This window comes from Galeopterus variegatus, unplaced genomic scaffold (assembly GCF_000696425.1).
Source record: "Galeopterus variegatus unplaced genomic scaffold, G_variegatus-3.0.2 Scaffold374, whole genome shotgun sequence".
NCBI lineage: Eukaryota > Metazoa > Chordata > Mammalia > Dermoptera > Cynocephalidae > Galeopterus > Galeopterus variegatus.
Genome location: NW_007726485.1, coordinates 182,068 through 200,690, shown reverse-complemented (window position 1 = coordinate 200,690; position 18,623 = coordinate 182,068). Strand labels below are relative to the sequence as shown.

Below are 18,623 nucleotides of genomic sequence, written 5' to 3'. Positions count from 1 at the left end.
TGTCCTCCTGCCATCACTTGGAGACTATCACGCTTTGCAGAGTCGAATCATGTTAATCTCTGTGATTTCTGAAAGTCACTGAGAATTCCTGAGTAAGGCTTCCCCTGACCCCCTTAAAAAGCAATATATATTTTTTTCTGATTACAAAAGTGTTGTTTGTGGAAAATATAGAAAATACAAAGGAGGAAATCAAAACTCGCCACAATACCAGCCCCTACAAACAACCAGTGTTAACATTTTGGCGTCTGACCCCCCATTCACTTCCTGGGTCATATATTAATTCTCTACGTGCTCTTTTGGAAGCAGTGTTTTCACTTAACCTGTCGTGAACATTTTGCCACATTGTTACATATTTTAATATAAGTGTGATTTCTTTTTGATTTGTATATAACTTACACAAGTGCATCTGTATGTTCATCATACATGAAGTATTGTACATGCTTCAATTTTTCCAGGGCAGTTTTTTGTTTTTCCCTTTTTTCTTTTGTTTGGCTCCCTTTCCTCCTTTCTAATTCCATCTATGTCAGTCCCTCTCCCATGATTTTTAAAGGCTGTAAAATATTAATTCACATGATGAACTGTAATTTATTCAACCAATCCTGCATTTTTGGACTTTAGATAAATTCCAGTGTTTTGCTAATAAAGTACTCTGGCGAACTGGCATGCCCAGAGGAAATGTTTAGTAAAGCCCAGTTTTTATACCAGCTATTGTAGTTGATGTTGTGCTAATTTTTATTCATGCTTAATATTCATCAATTTACTAACCTGATATCATTCACCCTTCAGAGGAACCGCATCGGCTCAGAAAACCCCAGTGATGTTTTCCGGTTTTTGGTGGAAGAACGTATTCAGTGCTGCCAGACCCGAAAGGTCCGCTACACGGAGAGGGTGGATTACCTGATGCAGTTGCCTGTGGCCATGGAGGCGGCAGCCAACAAGGGTAATGGTTCCAGAGTGGGAAATGAGCAATGCGTGTCCTCTTGTGGGAACACCCTCAGTCACTGAAAGGTTGGGTCAGGAGTAGACCCAGCTGAGATGGTGTCTGGTTTACACAGCTCTTTTCATCTTTTCCTTAGTCCCCATGTGACTTTCTCTGGAGAAGAATCAAGTGTATCCCAGGTTTTATGGAGGTGTTATGGATGGAACCTACTTCTCTGCCTATAAATTTGGCCGAAGTTGGTTTGGAGTCAGTGTAATTTTGGGGGAAATGATTGCTAATGATATATGTAGAAGATTCTTTAACCTCATCGTCCATAAGTTGTGCTGTAAAGTCTGCGGGAAGTGATCAAACTGCATTTTTTGATGTTAGACATTCAAGTAGAGGTCTCTTGAAATAATCCAGCTTTGGCATCCAAGTATTCAAGATGCCTGTCATGGGAGGCAAATGTGGCAGGGCTCTTTGTAGGAGCGATGCCCACTAGAAGAGAATTAAAATCTTAGCAGTAGAAAAAGGCAAAATAGCAGCTGGATTGCTCATCTTCTATGAACTGGTCGTTTTTGTAAAGTTCATCAACTCCCTGGGTGGCCTTTTTTCCTCTTTCTTTTGAGATTGGTCAATTTATTATGCTAGTTGGAAAGTGATGATTATGATGATTTTAAGATGAAATGATTTCCATATTCTGTAAGCTCATGTAGCATTTGACTAATTTAAAATTCTTATCCATTACAGAAAAGGTATAAATGAGGGGGAAGGGGTCTGTGGTTTGTTTCCTTTTTAGAACTAGGCTTAATTGCTTTCTCTTGCCTACCTCAGGGATACCGACTTACATGTTCTGCTTAGTTCTATCATCTTCTCTCACTCACTGTTTATAATTTATGAGTGGCAACTATTTTTTTCAGAAGGGAGATTTATAATTTGGTTTTGGGAAATTGATTACTAGGAATAATGTTAGCATCCTCCATATAAGCACATCACAAACTGATTGTGGACTGGGGAATGAATTTTAACAGCATATTCAGATATGTTTAGGAAAACACATTTGTGCATAAGTGTGCTTAAAAACTGATAAATCAGGAGTGATGGGGGGTTGGTGCGTAACACAAAATAATTGGCCAGAAAGGCCATTTAACATTGATACAAAATTTTGACTGCAGGTTAGTTTCCAGGAGCAGATCTGATTCTTGGGAGGTTCATGGTGCACACACTTCTTTTTCTCTCCGTTTTTAATCATTTGAGTAGGGGTGGTGTAGAGAAGCCTGCTACGTTGGTTGCTCTGATATCTGAGGTGTTGGGTAGCCTCCACAAGAAGTTGTCTTGGCGGTGCTGGTTAGCATCATGGGATGTGCGATGGTGGGTGACTGCAGTCCCATATTCATTCTTCTCATTGGTCCATGCCACCTCTGGGACCTGCCACCTCTAACCACAGATGCTGGTGGAACCAAATCAGAAAACATGTAATATGGGCTCTAGTCCTCCTCAGGGGTCATTTTATTTTAGGGCAGCTTAAAGTTAACAGGAATGTTTTTGTTACTATTTTTGTGTGTGTATGTGTCTGATCATCGGCAGAATTTGATCTCTTGACTCAATTTAACTCTCCTTTCTGGCCTCATCTGTAGGGTAGTAGAGGGAGTGCTGGTCAGGGTTTTAAGTCCAGCTTTGTCAGTGATTGACTGGTTTTGACCTTGGTCTTCAATTTCTTTTTTTTTTTTTTTTGTCTTTTTCCGTGTCCGGCAACGGATCGCAACCCTCAGTGTTGCCCCCGTACCGGACCGGGGACCGGCAACGGGATCGCAACCCTCGGTGTTGCTCCCACGCCTCGCTCAGCCAGTGAGCAGGAACCGGTCTGTATGTGGGATCCGAACCCTCGGGCGGGAGCACCGCCGCGCCTCCCAAGCGGCGCACTTATCCAGTGCGCCACCGGGCCGGCCTTCAATTTCTTTATCAAGGTAGTGAAGGGTTTGGGAAGAGATGAGCCCTTGGATCTCTTTCAGCTATAAAATTCTCTGGTGTGAAGGCTTTGTTTTTGGAGGATGGCATTTGGGTAAACCCAGGCTTGACCTCTGGACAAATGAAATACCAACGTCATGCACCATGATGTCACACACGTGGCCTGAACCAAGCTCAGTTCCCTCTTGTCAGCCTCAATGGAAGAACAGCAAAAAAAAAAAAAAAAATTGTGAATGTCTTGCTGCAGCCTGTCAGTGCTGCTCTAAAGACAGCCCTGAGGACAACCTCTCAGCGGGCTTATCCTCCGGCTCTGAGAAGGGAACCAGCAAGCAGCCCTGACCTAGCCCAGAGGCCTTCGGGGAAGATTGCCTAAAGAGGGTGTTTTCCATTTCAAGAAGCTAAGAGTGACTGCAGGGTCATTCATTTGCTCTTTTCCTCAGATGAGCTGATCGCCTATGAGTTAATGAGAAGGGAAGCAGAAGCAAACAGAAGACCCCTCCCCGAGCTGGTGCGTGCCAAGATACCATTTAGTGCCTGCCTTCAGGCCTTTTCTGAACCAGAAAATGTTGCTGATTTCTGGAGCAGCGCCCTGCAAGCAAAGTCTGCGGGTGTGAAGTGAGTGTATGTGGTGGTAGCGGGGTGAGGAGGGGTTGTGAGAGGTGGGAACAGGGTTGGGGAGAGGGGGCTGGGTACTATATGAGTCTATGCATGCTTGTTCATGTGTGATGAGACAGAACTATGATTTACACACCATAATTGTCACAGGCTTCACTTGTGTGAGACCTGTTCAATAAAACAACTTTTTAATTTATGTTATATGCTAGGGAGGGGATGTCTTTTTTTAAAATGCAAGGTTGTGGTTTATCCTTTATTAGGAATTTGCCTTTTTTTCTTTTCATTTCTTTCTTTTTTTCCTGAGAGGGTACAGCCAAGAAATACCTCTCACCCCCAATGGCAAGAGTGATATTATTAATGAATAAATTTACAACAATTGAAGAAATTATGAAAATACTTATGGCAGGCCTCAATATTTAAACTCCATTGTTGTATATTTTAATTCCATAATTAAAGATCTGGTTTAGAACTTGGTTGACTGTGTTCCTGCTTGGAGACTAGGAGTCTGGGAGATCTCAAAGTGGACGTAAGTGCTCCTGAGCATTGTTCAAATGAGCTGTCAGGATTTAGTCAGGAAATGCCCTGTTTTTACATTGTGAGGCTTGTTGTCAGGTACATAAAATTTTTTTCCTCCCTTTGACACCTTATTTGATTTGATACGGCCAAGTCCTTGCCGACACATTTTTATATTGCTGTATTTAATTGGAAGCAGTGCTTATAGTGGCATAAAATAAGGGGAAATCTTAAAGTTTGGCTCTGGGAATTTTGCTACTTTTAGATATTTTTTGGCCATTTTTCTTCCAGGCTGAGATTGAGCTCTCAGTCGATGTAAAGGAGAGTAAAAGATGAAAGAGCTACTGTGGCTATTTTTATCATTTGTTTCTGATTATAGACATCATATGTTAAAAATGGGAAAGCAAAAACTGAAAGCCAAATTTAAAAAAACAATTTAGAAACAGCTCCATGTCCAAATGGGGATTAATAGTAGTTCATTCAGTTTTAGTTGTCCATTGTTGGGTAAGTTTTCATCCTAGAACTGCTCAGTTGTGGTGTGTATGTATTTGTGTGTGTTGCGTGTGTGTGTATGTGTGTGCATGTGCCTGTGTATTTGTGTCCTTGCAGATAACAGCTGATGAATTGGCCTGTTAAATGTGAAATACACTTCATTGCAACTTGGGCAATCTTTGGGCAGTTGGAAATCTATACACTGCATTAATGGTGGAAACAGTTTCTTTAATCATTGACAATGGGCTAAAGATTCCTCAAACATTTACTTTTTCTCTTGGGTCTGATTCTGTGTGTGAGGTGGAAAGTGATCATGGCCCTGGAAGCCTAGAAAACTCCCAGCGGCAGGTGTGAGCTGTGGAGCTGAGTGTTCTTCATTTGCCTGTCCCTTGTCCACATCTTTCTGCTCTTCAGATGAGTGGCCTGGTGTGACTTCAGAAGTGTAGGGTGTGACACACTCTCTGGACTTGCTGCTCCCTGCATGTGCCCTGCCAGGAAGGAACCTTCTTAACACTTGGAAAAGCCCATCTTTGAAATGGAGCGGGGAGCCCCAAACTTTCCACGGATTCTCTGAGCCCTGGCTAGTGGTCAGGAGTTCTGGATTCTTCTCCTTTGCCCATTTGCCAGCTTATCTTCTGTCCTGGAGCAAAGTCACCATCCAGTGTTCTCTTCCATCTGTAATGGAGGGGTGGTGCTTACTGATCTGAATTTCTCCTCAGATGCTACAAACTCTTAGTTGAAGGCAGTGCTCACATAACTAGAATTCTGGAGGAGGGATTTCTGCTTTCTGTAGTTGTTAAAAGTAGATATTAAGTGTGTCTTTCCTTTTTCTCTACATACACACATGTTCTTGCATAAGCTTTTTATATACATGAAAAGAATTAGTACTAGGTATATCACAATTGTTATTCATTGAAAACTGGTCCTTATTGGGAAGAAAAAAACAATGTTAAAGATAGTAAAGCATCTGCATTTATTGCACATTTATTATTGCAAGTCATGTGTTAGGCACTTCCTATCAATTATAATGTTTAATCCTCTTAGTAGTATGAGGTAGGTACCATTAGTCTCTCATTTTGTAGATGAGGGAATAAAAGAAGTAATTGGCCAGTAAGTGGCAGATGTGGGATTCATTCAGGTCTGATTGAGTTCAAAGTTTACACTCTTAATGCCTATGTTATATAGTACCCCCACGTGCCTTATCATGCTTGCTTATTTAAATATCTTTATATAGCCTTATATTCCTTATTATGTTTATCATGTTTAGAATATTAGTTTTATGAAAACCAATTCAGTGGATTCCTAAAAGATCTTTTTAAAATTATTTATTTATTTTTTATTTTTAGCTACGTAGGCTGTGATTCAGTCTACATTTTGTTAATTTGGAGTTTTGAACTTTTCTTTTGTTAGACTTAGAGCCTGAAAGGCCAGGAAGAGGCAAAAGGTATACTAAAGATCTTAGTAGATTTTGGGTCTGTATTGACCAGACATAAAGACCCTCCCCTTAAAATGATCCCGAACGGGCCATGTCTGGGAAGAGTATTAGTGTTTGGAAATTTCATTCACCCAGCAAATGTTATTGCTTATCTATTATATTCTAGGCAATGAATTGGACAAGGTCTAATTCCTGTCCTTGAGCAGCCCTCAGTTTAAGGGTGTAGGAAGAAATTTTTTAATTAACTTTTATCGTTTAAGAAGAGAAAAGCATGGTGTGGGGTCCAAAGCACAGACTCTATGTAGAAGAGCAGTGTTTGAATGCCCAGTCTAGAGCTTCCTGGTATGTGACCTTGGTCAGGTGACCTGACCGTCCTGGCTTCCTTATCCACAAAATGGAGACAGTACTTTCTTTATCGGGTTGAGGTAAGGATGAAGTGACATAAGCATTGTAAAGTACTCGCACAGCACCTGGCAGAGTAAATGCAGAATACAATTGTTATTACTGTTATCATTACTTATTTTTTCCTCAGATTATATAATTTGTGGTTGATTATCATATTTTGGACATGTTTAGTGGAAACGGTAAAATTGTTTTTTTTTTTTTAATTGCCAGATTTTCAATCCAATAGACAGTCAATAATTTCAGGAAGAGGTAGAGTTTATATTTTTTTCTTAATAAAGTCTTCCTAGTATTTTTGCCTTAATTGTAATTAGTGAACAATTGATATATTTTAAATAATGTTAATAGGTTGTCCACAGATAATACAATAGTGTTGTCAGGACATATTTTAGGCACTTAAATATGTAACTCATTTAATTCCTGTAACAATTCTTTGAAGTAAATTTGCTGTGTATCCACGTAGACCTTTTTGAATGATTTACATTCTAATGGTCTTTATTAAAAATGTATAGCTTTCCAAGAAAAACTTTAACTCCAGGAATTAGGAATAAAAGAGTAAACAGAGCATAATTTATGACTTTGTGGATTTAACTAACACATGATGTCCCCAAACTTCAATTAATGAATGCAAAGTATTACTTTTGAAATTGATTTGAGCAGATATATATTGAGCAGTCACTATAGGTACGATTAAATTTGAGATGCTGTAAAGGTTACAAAGGTGAATAAAGAATGTTTACCTGACAGGGCAGATATAAAGTGAGCACCATCTAACCTTGTTTTTTCTTACTCTTGAGTTGGTAGTTACCCATAACAAAGTGATGTGTTAAATTACCTCCTACTCCAACCTGGAGTTCCTCCACTACCCCACCATGGTATCACAAGCTGATACCTCACCTGGATACCGACCATGGAAAAAGGCTCAGGGCTCCCCAAGCACATTTTGAAAATTATGGATTTACTGGGACTTTGGGTTTATTTTTTTGTTATATATTTCCTGGATTTTAAGTTAATGTGGTAAGAAGAAAGGTCAGAAAGGTAGCATTTTTATATTAGTTGAAAATATCATAATACTGGATGGAGGTATTATGGTTTTGGGTGAGACTGAGGAGTTGGCTACATTTAAATAAGAATGCTGTTTATTACTGCTTCTCACAAGATAGGAAACCTAATTCAAGATAATGTATAATTTCTGGAGAGTGAGCCAGGATATTAATAGATCATTTTGTTAGGTTGATAATTTTCTGTTTTCTTAATAGCTCCTTTATGTTGTTGCCTGAACCCTTCTACCAACCTTGTGATGGAGAATTTTGGATACAGAGAGGTTAAATAACTTGCCTTGGGTAGAATACGGGTCAGTGACAGACCTGTTCAGTTCAGGCCTCATGGATTTTAGCTCTTTCATGACGAAATAATCATGCCGATTCCCTTAGGTATATACAGTACTTCTAGTGTGCCAAGCGGTTTCATATCATTTCATAAACATTACATAGCCCTGGCAGGTAAATATGATTAGTAAATCCATTTTGCAGACATGAAAATGGAACCTCAGGGAGGGCCAGTGGTTTGCCCAGATTTGAAGTGAATGAAGTAGCATATCCAAGACCCAAATCCACGTCTTCAGATTCTTTTTTTTTAAATCCAGTGCTCTGGCGCCGTACTACAGCTTCTCTTGTACACTAGGGGGCAGCAGTGCATTGGCATTTGTTTTCTGAATTCTGGGAAGGTGCATTTCAAGTAAGAAGACTGTGACTTGGATCTGAAAAGTGGGGTCTGGGGGAGGGTGTTCCAGAATCCCTTATTTTAAAAGGTACTTGTGGTACCCGTCTGTATTTTCTTTTTGATACATACCTACCACACCCACATTGACAATCAAATAGAAATAGATGTTAAAAACAAGATCATAAATGTGGAGTGAATTAGCTGGAGCTGGAGCATCAATTTGGTGTACAAGCTGAATAGTATATGCATAAAATTTTCACACCCAAGTCCAGGTAATCCAGCCATTCCCAAAGTTTGAAGAGAACTGGAGATATTACCCGTATGTATTAATTTTAATATTTAAGGCCCAGATTTAGATATTTTAGATATTTACTCCATAATATGTCTATTCCTAGGATCCATGTGACCCTGGATTTAGCTGCAGTGGTATTTTAATGAGGACCTGGCATTTGTAATAGTCAACCTCAACCAAGTTCCAGTAAACCCTTCTTATGCCATCTCTGTGCTGTAAGATAGTGATTCTGTGTGGGGGTGTTCCAGGATCACTTGGGGAGCTCTTTCAAACCTCACATACAGACACATAATGTATGCATGCCCATAGACACCAACAATATATGTATACTAAATTCCAGTAAGGATTTTAGAAAAGCAAATGGTTGAAAAGCACTTTCAGAAATACAAAGTGCCACAGCAAAGCAAAACTAATAATTTCGAAACGGAAGGGACAACACTGTCCTACATGAAACCTTTTCTTCTCGTGAAGAGGCCAGGACAAGTGGGCAAGAGTGAGTGTGTGAGTGGACACCTACCTGTCTGAGTCTGTGTGTTCCTCCTCTTCAGTCCGGCCATTGGAACTGCAGGGTGTGCCACAGACAAAGCTTATGATGTTTCGTGAACTGTATTCACAATTCTTATTGCCTTGTCTCATTGACATAATCCCCTTGTGTTTCCCAGAACATCTCGCTTTGCTTCATTCCCTGAATACTTGGTAGTGCAGATAAAGAAGTTCACTTTTGGTCTTGACTGGGTTCCCAAAAAATTTGGTAGGTATCTTTTGCATGCTTTTGCTTAAAACATCGAGTTAGTTAAAAAAAAAAACAAACAAAAACATGGCACGTGAAAGAGCCCATGTAGTTGGCTGCCACAAATGGTTCCACTTTATCCTTTTTTTCATTATTCCCACCTTTCTCTTTTGAATCAGAGTTTATGATAAGCACTGACAGGAAAAATTACAATGTTCTAACGCACCCTTCCAGTAATGAGTTCTGGAATGACCGGATTCTAAGAGTGAAAACAGAATCCTCAATTTATTAAGTAAACAGTGCTTCCCGAACTTTACTGTGCATACAAATTACCTGGGATCTTGGTAAAATGCAGATGCTGATTCAGCAGGTCTGAGCCGGCCTGAGATTCTGTGCTTCTGACAAGCTCCCAGGTGGTGCTGAGGCTGCTGTCCAAAGACCACACTTTGAGTAGCAAGTGGTCAGAGATATGAGCACATTGTTAGCATCGCTCCTCTGCCTCTGAGGCAGGCAGGTGTGGCTGATGACATTCACTCAAATCATACAAATTTTATTAATAATAAAACAGAAATAGTCATTTGCATTAAAGAGTCAAAAAAAGGGATGTGATTTTGGCTTAACTGGGCTTTCGTCTTGCTAACGTTAAAGGCCCTTGACCATTGTTAGAAGTTAATTTTCCAGACAGTGCATGAAACATTTTCTCCACCATTGTAATCTAATATGAAGGGTGTTATTAGGCTGTCCTCAGTGGCATGGAAGGATGTATAGTTTTACCCTTTGTGGTTTCTCAAGCCAGCACCTCGGGCTATTTGCCAGTCTTTTAAACTTTTTATGTTTTTGAATACCTAAGGAAAACAACAACAACAATGCAAGTGTTACACTGGTTGATGAAGCTCTTTTCTGAAGGGGATAGGTAAACAGGATGTAAAATTGGCTGGAGTGAGCTCCCAGAAACCTCCAGCACTAACAGTTGCACAGCACTGCTTTGCCATGTGAAGTTGGGCTGGACTGTTCCTGATCCTGCAGAAGATCCTGGTTTTCCCTGGGGGAATAGTTTTGTGAGCAAGGGGCAGGGCAGAGGGCATGATGCTATCACTCAACTTTCTTTCCATGGTCCTGGAAAGTACCTGAGAGAGAAAACTGACTTGTTCTAAAGGCTCTGAGTTGCTTTGGAAACAGTTTTCTTATTTTTCTTTGTCTTTGGAATTCCTATACAGGAACATAAATTTGAATCAGATTTCCTTGACTTGCTGAATTTAAAGGAGCCCCGAAGCCTTAAGAACATGAATTTTTCTCTTGCAGAACAATTGTATTGACTTCGTTGATCAGACTTTATGCTTGGTTTTGCTACCCTCGGAAATTAAAAAAATGTTTTGAACTAAGCTTTTTTCCTTGAGTGGCTATCATAAAGTAGGATTTTTGTACCTGTCATCAGAACTGGTTTTGGCGACAGTACTTTCATGTTCTGTTTGCTATCCCAGAAGACATATTCTGCACCAGCATTTGAATCCGTTTTTCATTATTATGTTATCTGAATTTGTGTGATTCTAAATCTTGACAGGCTATTAGACTGGTACATTTTGTGTCTGAGCAAGTCAATACAATAACAACTGAGCCAAGAAGTTAAAAAAAAATGTTTCCCAAAGACTAATATACTTAAGATTCAATTAATTTCTTTAAAACTTCATTCTTTATTTATTATCTTAGAATAATCACAGTATCCATCATGATCTGAGAAAAACCATAAACTAGGGATTGCAAATTCAAGTGTCTAACAAGGACAGTGTATAATCTCAATGAAAAAAGTGGGCTGTGTATAAGAAACACGTAGTTAGCTATCTTGGTCCTGCTTGGGTATTCCCACTTTGGATAAAGATATGGATTAGAAAAACATTCCTTTACCATAAGAATCAGAATAGCACAAATATGATGCTCAGGGTCATGGGGGCTATGGGAAGCTGTGGGGTCGAGAGACCATTGTCTAGAGCAGAAGCTGGAGATCAGCTCCAGACAGTTGTAACCATAGGAGAATATGCTACAGTTTTATATTTTTCAAAATAAGCTGGAAATCTGGATTTTTAAATTAAATATTCTGATTTAGAAATTGGAATTTGTTGCCAACATTTTTAAAACATCAAACAGAAAGTGCCTGGGCCATAAATGGTCTTTGCACTGCCAGTTTGTGACCTCTGGCTTAACCAATTTGTTCTTGTTCACTGTGAAATCCTGAACACCCTTAGTACTTTCTCCAGGTTCTCCATTAACATCTAATTAGTCTCAGTGAGTCAGCTGGTCCAGTGATCTATTCCGGGAATTGAAAAGCAACCTTAGCTCTGCCTAGACACATGCATGTAGTTAGTAGTCCTGCTGGTTTTATAATAAGGTGATTATGGGTTTTTTGAGAATCCTGTGAATATATCATCTCTCTCATTTTGCAGATGTTTCCATTGATATGCCAGACCTACTTGATATCAGTCATCTCCGCGCCAGGGGGTTACAGCCAGGAGAGGAGGAACTTCCAGATATCAGCCCCCCCATAGTCATTCCTGATGACTCAAAAGGTACCATCTCCTGCCAAAGGATGTTCTGTACCCGCCCACCCTGCTCTGTAGGAACAGTCACTTTCTTCCACCAGCTGGTTGATGCCAGCATCACCCATCAGGGGTCCCTTGGCTGCCTTCCTGTGCTGTAACCCACCATAGACACACAGAAGTGAGGCTGCAACTGTAAACTGAAAATAGACATCCCAAGGGGCACAGAGGCATCCTGAGTAGTTGCAATGGACAGTTTTTAGGTTAGGTTGCCTCTGCCTTTGACTCCCTCCCTCTGTGTCCCCCAAATGGGAAGAGGAGTGTGTTTACCCTGTATTGGGAAGAGAAGGAGTGTGTTTTCAGTGGGCTCTTAGTCCAGGGGAGCTATGACATCTCGGGACAACCAAAAGGGGAAAATCCACAGTGTGTGTTAGTTTTAAACATTTTTGGGGGTGTGGGGTGGAGGAGCGGGCTGGCCAATATGAGGATCTGAGACCTTGACCTTGGTGTTATAACATCGCACTCTAACCAGCTGAGCTGACCAGCCAGCCCTGTTTTAAAAATCTTGACCACATCTCACTTCCCAACTTTGTCACTGCTTCATAGCAAGGGAGTGGCTTGAGTTTCTCTTTCCCTCTGTGACCACTCAATTGGTCATTGTTCAGAATACATAACTTATTCTAAAGGAAAGGACATGCAAAAAATTAGTTGCCTCACCTTTATGGGTTCAAAAATAGTGTCATAAAAATCTTGGTTTAATTATTAGCTCAGTTATTCTGGTGAAATCAGTTTCATCCTGGCTTCGTTTGTTCATCTGTGAACTGTTCATCTATCTTAGATAGATTAACCAATAATGATAGATCACTCTGGGCCTCTCAACCAAAGGTTTTTCATCAGCTGAGCAGTGAATATTATTGGTGACCATGTTCAGGTATAAAAGGGTAAGGTGAGTCCAGGAGTGTCAAGGTCAGGATTCAAGATAGGCGTCTATGTTATGTTGTTTTCTAATGCTTAGTCAAAAGTTAAATTATAGAGACAGAGAGTAGAGGAGGGAACTGTACACAAGACATCCTGGGGTCATGTGGGACAGGTGGCTCATTAAAGGGGTTAAAGGAAGAAGAGGTGAGTGTGAGCATCAGGAACTGTACAGGTGGGTTTATTAGTAGTGATCCTACTGTGTGATGTTCATAACAGAATCCCTGGTTTGGGATTAAACGGGGTGAGTTCTTAGAAATACCGGGAGAGAAATGATTTAGTTCATTAAGGTGATAATCAGAACATGAGGTTTTATCTGATTTAAATGCTTAAAACCTGTCATTACTATAATGACTTTATATTATGCAGGCTGGGGGGTCTGTGTGGGGGTTGGGAACTGACAACAGAGTGGGGTCCTGAGGGGTGAGGGTGGGGCTTGGGAATGCCATGGATTGTGGTTTTTCTTTCTCTAAAACTCATTTTGACATGTTTGGTCTAATTTTCTGTCCTCACTTTTAATTCCAGATCGCCTGATGAACCAATTGATAGACCGTATGTATCTTTCAGAATGTTTCTCAATGTTCTACCATTGTTGTTAGTCTGACGTTTTTATCTGAGAATTCAGTAAAGGGGCGTTGTTCTTACCTGTGTATGTGCAGCTTTTCCTGGGTGGGAATGATGATTCTTTGCCTGTAAGTTGAGTAAGCAATAAGATGCTGGTTAGGTGGCCCTATTGGCTCAGGAAAGTGGCCCTTAGCATGACAGCCAGCCAGCCCTGGGTTGGAATCTTGGCTCTGTCATTTATGACTGTGTGACCTAGAATAATTTGCTTACCTTCTCTGAGCCTCAGTTTCCTCATCTGACTGGGGGACAATGATGCCCTGTCTTTCCTCTTTGGCCATGTGAGTAGGCCTCTTTCTGCACTGATGGCATCTTTTCCACTCCTGCTGTCAGACACATAATGAAGACCCACAACTGACAGGACGTGGTAGTATTAATTAACACTCTGAAGGATATTAGTTTGATTGGATTGTTTGTTAATTTTGTAGCCTTTTAGTTTCTTAATCCTGTGGGAGTTGATATTCTTGGTTTTCTGAAAAGAATGTTAAAAATATAAACTATTTATGCTGAATATTTAGATGTTAATTAGGAGGAAGAAGTAGTGTCTATTAAATACTCTGAATATTTTGTCTACAAAGTCTCTCAAGATACTAAGTATTGTTAATTTGGGAGTTCAAATGTTCCACATTGCAAATGATTGATCGTGTAGCTTAGACCTCCATGTTTCCTTTCGTGGAGTTATGATTTGCCGATTGTTAGAAGAGCTGTTAGTGTCAGTGAGGGTCCTTGCTGCTGGGAAGTCTGCTGTGACCTTTACATTTGGCCTGGTAGGGTTAAGGGGAGTCTGGGACAAACCATCGCCACTGTGAGCAATCTAATCGTAATAGTGGATGCTGATATTTTTGAATACTTACCATGGGTCACATTGTATTTATTATTCCGTAAATTCTTTCAACAATCTGTAACTTTACTCTTTATACAAGGTCCGAGATCTAATTTGATTATCACAGTAAGAAGGGCAGGGCAGGTGACTTTTTACAGATGAAAAAACTGAGATCCAGGAAGGTTCTAAAACCCAAGAGCTGGGACCAGAACTGGGGCCAGGAATAAGAGTGTTTTTCATGCCACTAGACCTTTCCTGGCATGTGAGAGGTTTGCTGTTTGCCCCTGATCCTGCAGAGAGCTGGCCTGCAGGATCTCATCCCAGAGGAGGTGATGGATGGTTGGAACTGACTGTGCCAGAGGAGTCTTGTCTCTGAGTGTGAATGTGCAGCCGTTTCCTGTGTTACTGGTGTGGCCGTTTACTTCCTCCTGGATCTAAGCGTGGTGTCTTACCAACAATTACCTATACTCAACAGGAGAAAATAGAATGATCTGGTGTTAATTGACATTTGCATCCTACCTAAGATGTTTTTTAAAAATAACTATTTTCTTATTACAAAAGTAAAAAGACATTTAGGGGCCAAGCCCGTGCCGCACTCGGGAGAGTGCGGCGTTGGGAGCGCAGCGATGCTCCGGCCGCGGGGTCGGATCCTATATAGGACTGGCTGGTGACCTCGCTGGCTGAGCGTGGTGTGGGCGACACCACACCAAGGGTTGTGATCCCCTTACCGGTCACGAAAAAGACAAAAAAAAAAAAAAAAAAAAGACATTTAGAAACTATGGATTAAAAATCATCCATGGTTCCTTCACCCATCTATAACTACTATTAACATTTGGGTGATATCCCTCTACTGTTCTTTACCTACACCTGGCTCCCTTCATTTTTCACAAAAATGTGCTTATACACTTCCAATCTAGTATTACATACATGTACCTAATTCTTAAAAAAAAAAAAAAAAAAAAAAAAAAAAAGACATTTAGAAACTATGGATTAAAAATCATCCATGGTTCCTTCACCCATCTATAACTACTATTAACATTTGGGTGATATCCCTCTACTGTTCTTTACCTACACCTGGCTCCCTTCATTTTTCACAAAAATGTGCTTATACACTTCCAATCTAGTATTACATACATGTACCTAATTCTTTTTAAACTGCACTTGTTAAACTGCATTCTGGAGCCTTGAGTCTTATAAGATGTTGAAAGGTGGTCAATTAAGAAAGAGTTTCATAATTTCTATGCTGTAATTTCATAATTTCTTTATTACAAGACTTTTGAGTCTTCACTGTGCGAATGCATTGTGAATTTCTAAGGAGAGACTAGAATATGTAGGTTTAAAAAACTTATCTGGCCATGGAAACCCCCTGTTCTGTGGTTCAACACTGACATCTCTCTTAGAACATCAGGATGCTGTACAGCACAACTTGGGAGTCACTGTTGTCCTACGTCATTTTAAAAAAAATTTGACCTTGATAGGATGTTCTGTGCATCTTTCTTGTAAGAGAGAACTTTGGTAAATGCATCTTCAATATATTTTTTATAGAACAGATATCTGTGTTCCTCAGGTCCTCTACTGATGGCTAAAAAATTGGCAGAATTTTCAGTAGAGTAGAGACCCCAGGACATGGAAAACACAAAGGATATGTTTTGTGTTTCTGTTTTTTTCTTCCTTTTTGGTATAAAGTGAGAGCACTGTGCATGTGTATGTGTATGTACACACATGTATGTGTATACATAGAAGAATGTGTATATATATGTGTGTATACATACATATAAGCACATGTGCCTACATATATACACACACAGATATACAGATGCATCTCTACCAATGTCTATATGTTATTAAGAAAAGAAGTCAAAACCCTCTGTGTCTGAGCCCAAGTAAGGTTTGTAAAGCTCTTTTAATATCTTAAATATACACAATTAAAAAAGACATTCTTTCCTTCTATACTTAACATCTGGGCTCTCCTTTTCCCGGGGGTAGTTACTTCCTGCGATTGCTGGATGTATCTAAAGGCCTGCGGTAACTTTCTGTGAGATTTAAAGAACAGGCTTTTTGGACTATAGATAATGCTTTTCTCTTCAAATTTTAGTTATAGGGGAGGTTGCTGTAGAGGTCTTGAGAATGATCTGAGAGGCTGAAATGGTTCTGGAAATATGCTAAATCTCCCCATATGAAATTAGAGAATTGTTTTTCAGTGCTTGGATTGTCCAGGTGATTACCCTGGTTCCTGAGGTCAAAGATATAAACTCAGCTTAAATAGTTTAATATTTAGATGGCCTAAGACAAAACAAAAGAAAGTAAAACCATTATCTACAGATCCAAGAAAATAGCACTTTCTTTGGGTAGCATGCTTATAAGAGGGTGAAGAGCAGCTAAGGCAAGAAGAAAGGTAGAGTTTACTTTTTCACACCAGAATATCCTGTTGTGCTTTGCAGCGTCAGACATCGATGAGTCGTCAGTGATGCAGCTGGCCGAGATGGGCTTCCCTCTGGAAGCGTGCCGGAAGGCTGTGTACTTCACTGGAAATATGGGAGCCGAGGTGGCCTTCAACTGGATCATTGTTCACATGGAAGAGCCGGGTAGGTGGTGGAAATGGAGTGGCTTTGGAGTCTGATGTGACCTCAGAGAGGCTAAGCTTTGTCCTTCCATGTCCCTGTGGATGTGTCTGCAGAAGATTACTTTCAGCTCATAATCTGCTGCATTATGGGACAAAGTCAGCATCTTTGTCTTTCTCCTTTTTAAAAAAATAACAGGTTTATTGATATATAATTCACCCCTCTAAAGTCTATAATTCAGTGGTAAAAAGACCATTAGAAAGATGTGGGATATACTCTTAGCAAAGAGATGAGGAGGAGTTGGAATAGAAAAATGGGCATGAAGAAATGGAGGCTGTTTCATTAGCTTTTTCTTATATCTACTTTATTAAGGTATAATTCATCTATTCACCCATTTAAAGTGTATATCTCAATGGTTTTTAGTAAATTCAAAGAGTTATGCAATCATTACCACTATCTAATTTTAGAACATTTTTGTCCCTTAAATCCTGTACACATTAGCAGTCACTCCCTGTTACCCCGCTCTCTCCAGCTCCTAGCAACCACTAATTTACTTTCTGGATCTATGGATTTGCTTATTTTGGACATTTCATATAAATGGAAACATACAATATGAGACTTTTTGTGTCTGATTTCTATCACTTAGCATAATATTTTCAAGGTTCATTTATGTTATAGCATATATCAGTAGTTCATTCCTTTTTTTGGCTGAGTAATATTCCATTATAGGGATATGTTACATTTTATTTAATGTTTCACCAGTTGATGGACATTTGAGTTCTTTCCAGTTTTTGGCTTTTATGTTTAATGCTATTATAAACATTTGTATACAAGTTTTTGTATGGACATGTATTTTTATTTCTCTTGCCATATGGTAGTTCATGTTTAACTTTTTAAGGAACTACAAAACTGCTTTACTTAGTGGCTGAACCATTTTACACTCCCACCAGTGTGAATGAGGGTTCCGTTTTCTCTATATCTTCACTAACCCTTGTTATTGTCTTTTTTATTATAGCCATTCCAGTGTGTGTGAAGTGGTATCTCTTATGGTTTTGATTTGCATTTTGTGAATGACTAATGATGTTGAGTATGTTTTCATATGTTTATTGGCCATTTGTGTATCTTCTTTGGAGAAATGTCTATTCAAATTCTTTGCCCGTTTTTTTAATTGAAACATAATTGATTATATATATTTGTGGGGTACAGAGTTGAATATCAATCCATGTACAATGTGTGATAATCAAATCAGGATAATTAGCATATTAGTCATTATAAAACATAATCATTCTTAGTGTCCATTAACCAATTTCTCACTAATCCCCCTTCCACCTCTGGTAATCACAGTTCTGACCTCTCCTTCTGAAAGTTCAGTGTAATATTGTAACTACTATCTCTCTCTTTCCTTCCTTCCTTCCTTCCTTCCTTCCTTCCTTCGAGGGTTCGGATCCCACATACAGACCGGTTCCCGCTCACTGGCTGAGCGAGGTGCGGGCGCAACACTGAGGGTTGCAATCCCGTTGCCGGTCCCGGTCCGGTACGGGCGCAACACTGAGGGTTGCGATCTGTTGCCGGACACGAAAAAAGACAAAAAGGAAAAAAAAAAAAAAGTTATCTTTTATTCTATTTTTCACAAATATTTTGAAGTACCCTCTTGTGTGAGATTTTATTTCTGGGATTCCTGTTCTATTCCACTGGTCTAAATGTCTGTCTTTATGCAAGTTTCATACTATCTGGATTACTGGAACTTTGTAATATGTTTGGAAATCAGAAAGTGTGAGGGACAAAATTTGCTTTTCGCCCATCTCTAGTATCTTTAGGTTTGTTCTCTCCTCCTGAATGTTCAACATATTGTTTTGGCTTCTTCCTTCCCTTCCTTCCTTCCTTCCTTCCTTCCTTCCTTCCTTCCTTCCTTCCTTCCTTCCTTCCTTCCTTCCCGCCTGCCTTCCTGCCTTCCTTCCTTTCTCTTTCTTAGCTCCCTTTGCCCATTTTTAATGAGATTATTTGTTTATTGTTGAGTTTTAAGA

General features: G+C 39.7%; 1 protein-coding gene across 1 annotated transcript in view; it reads left to right on the top strand.

Moving 5' to 3' along the window:
• USP13 (ubiquitin specific peptidase 13 (isopeptidase T-3)) overlaps positions 1-18,623 on the top strand; it is a 116,647-nt gene that overhangs the window by 76,502 nt on the left and 21,522 nt on the right. The window contains exons 12-17 of the mRNA XM_008568105.1: positions 787-940; positions 3,328-3,502; positions 9,021-9,109; positions 11,527-11,649; positions 13,120-13,146; positions 16,480-16,623. Of these exons, the coding sequence (XP_008566327.1) occupies positions 787-940; positions 3,328-3,502; positions 9,021-9,109; positions 11,527-11,649; positions 13,120-13,146; positions 16,480-16,623 (712 nt within the window). The remainder of the gene's footprint in view (positions 1-786; positions 941-3,327; positions 3,503-9,020; positions 9,110-11,526; positions 11,650-13,119; positions 13,147-16,479; positions 16,624-18,623) is intronic.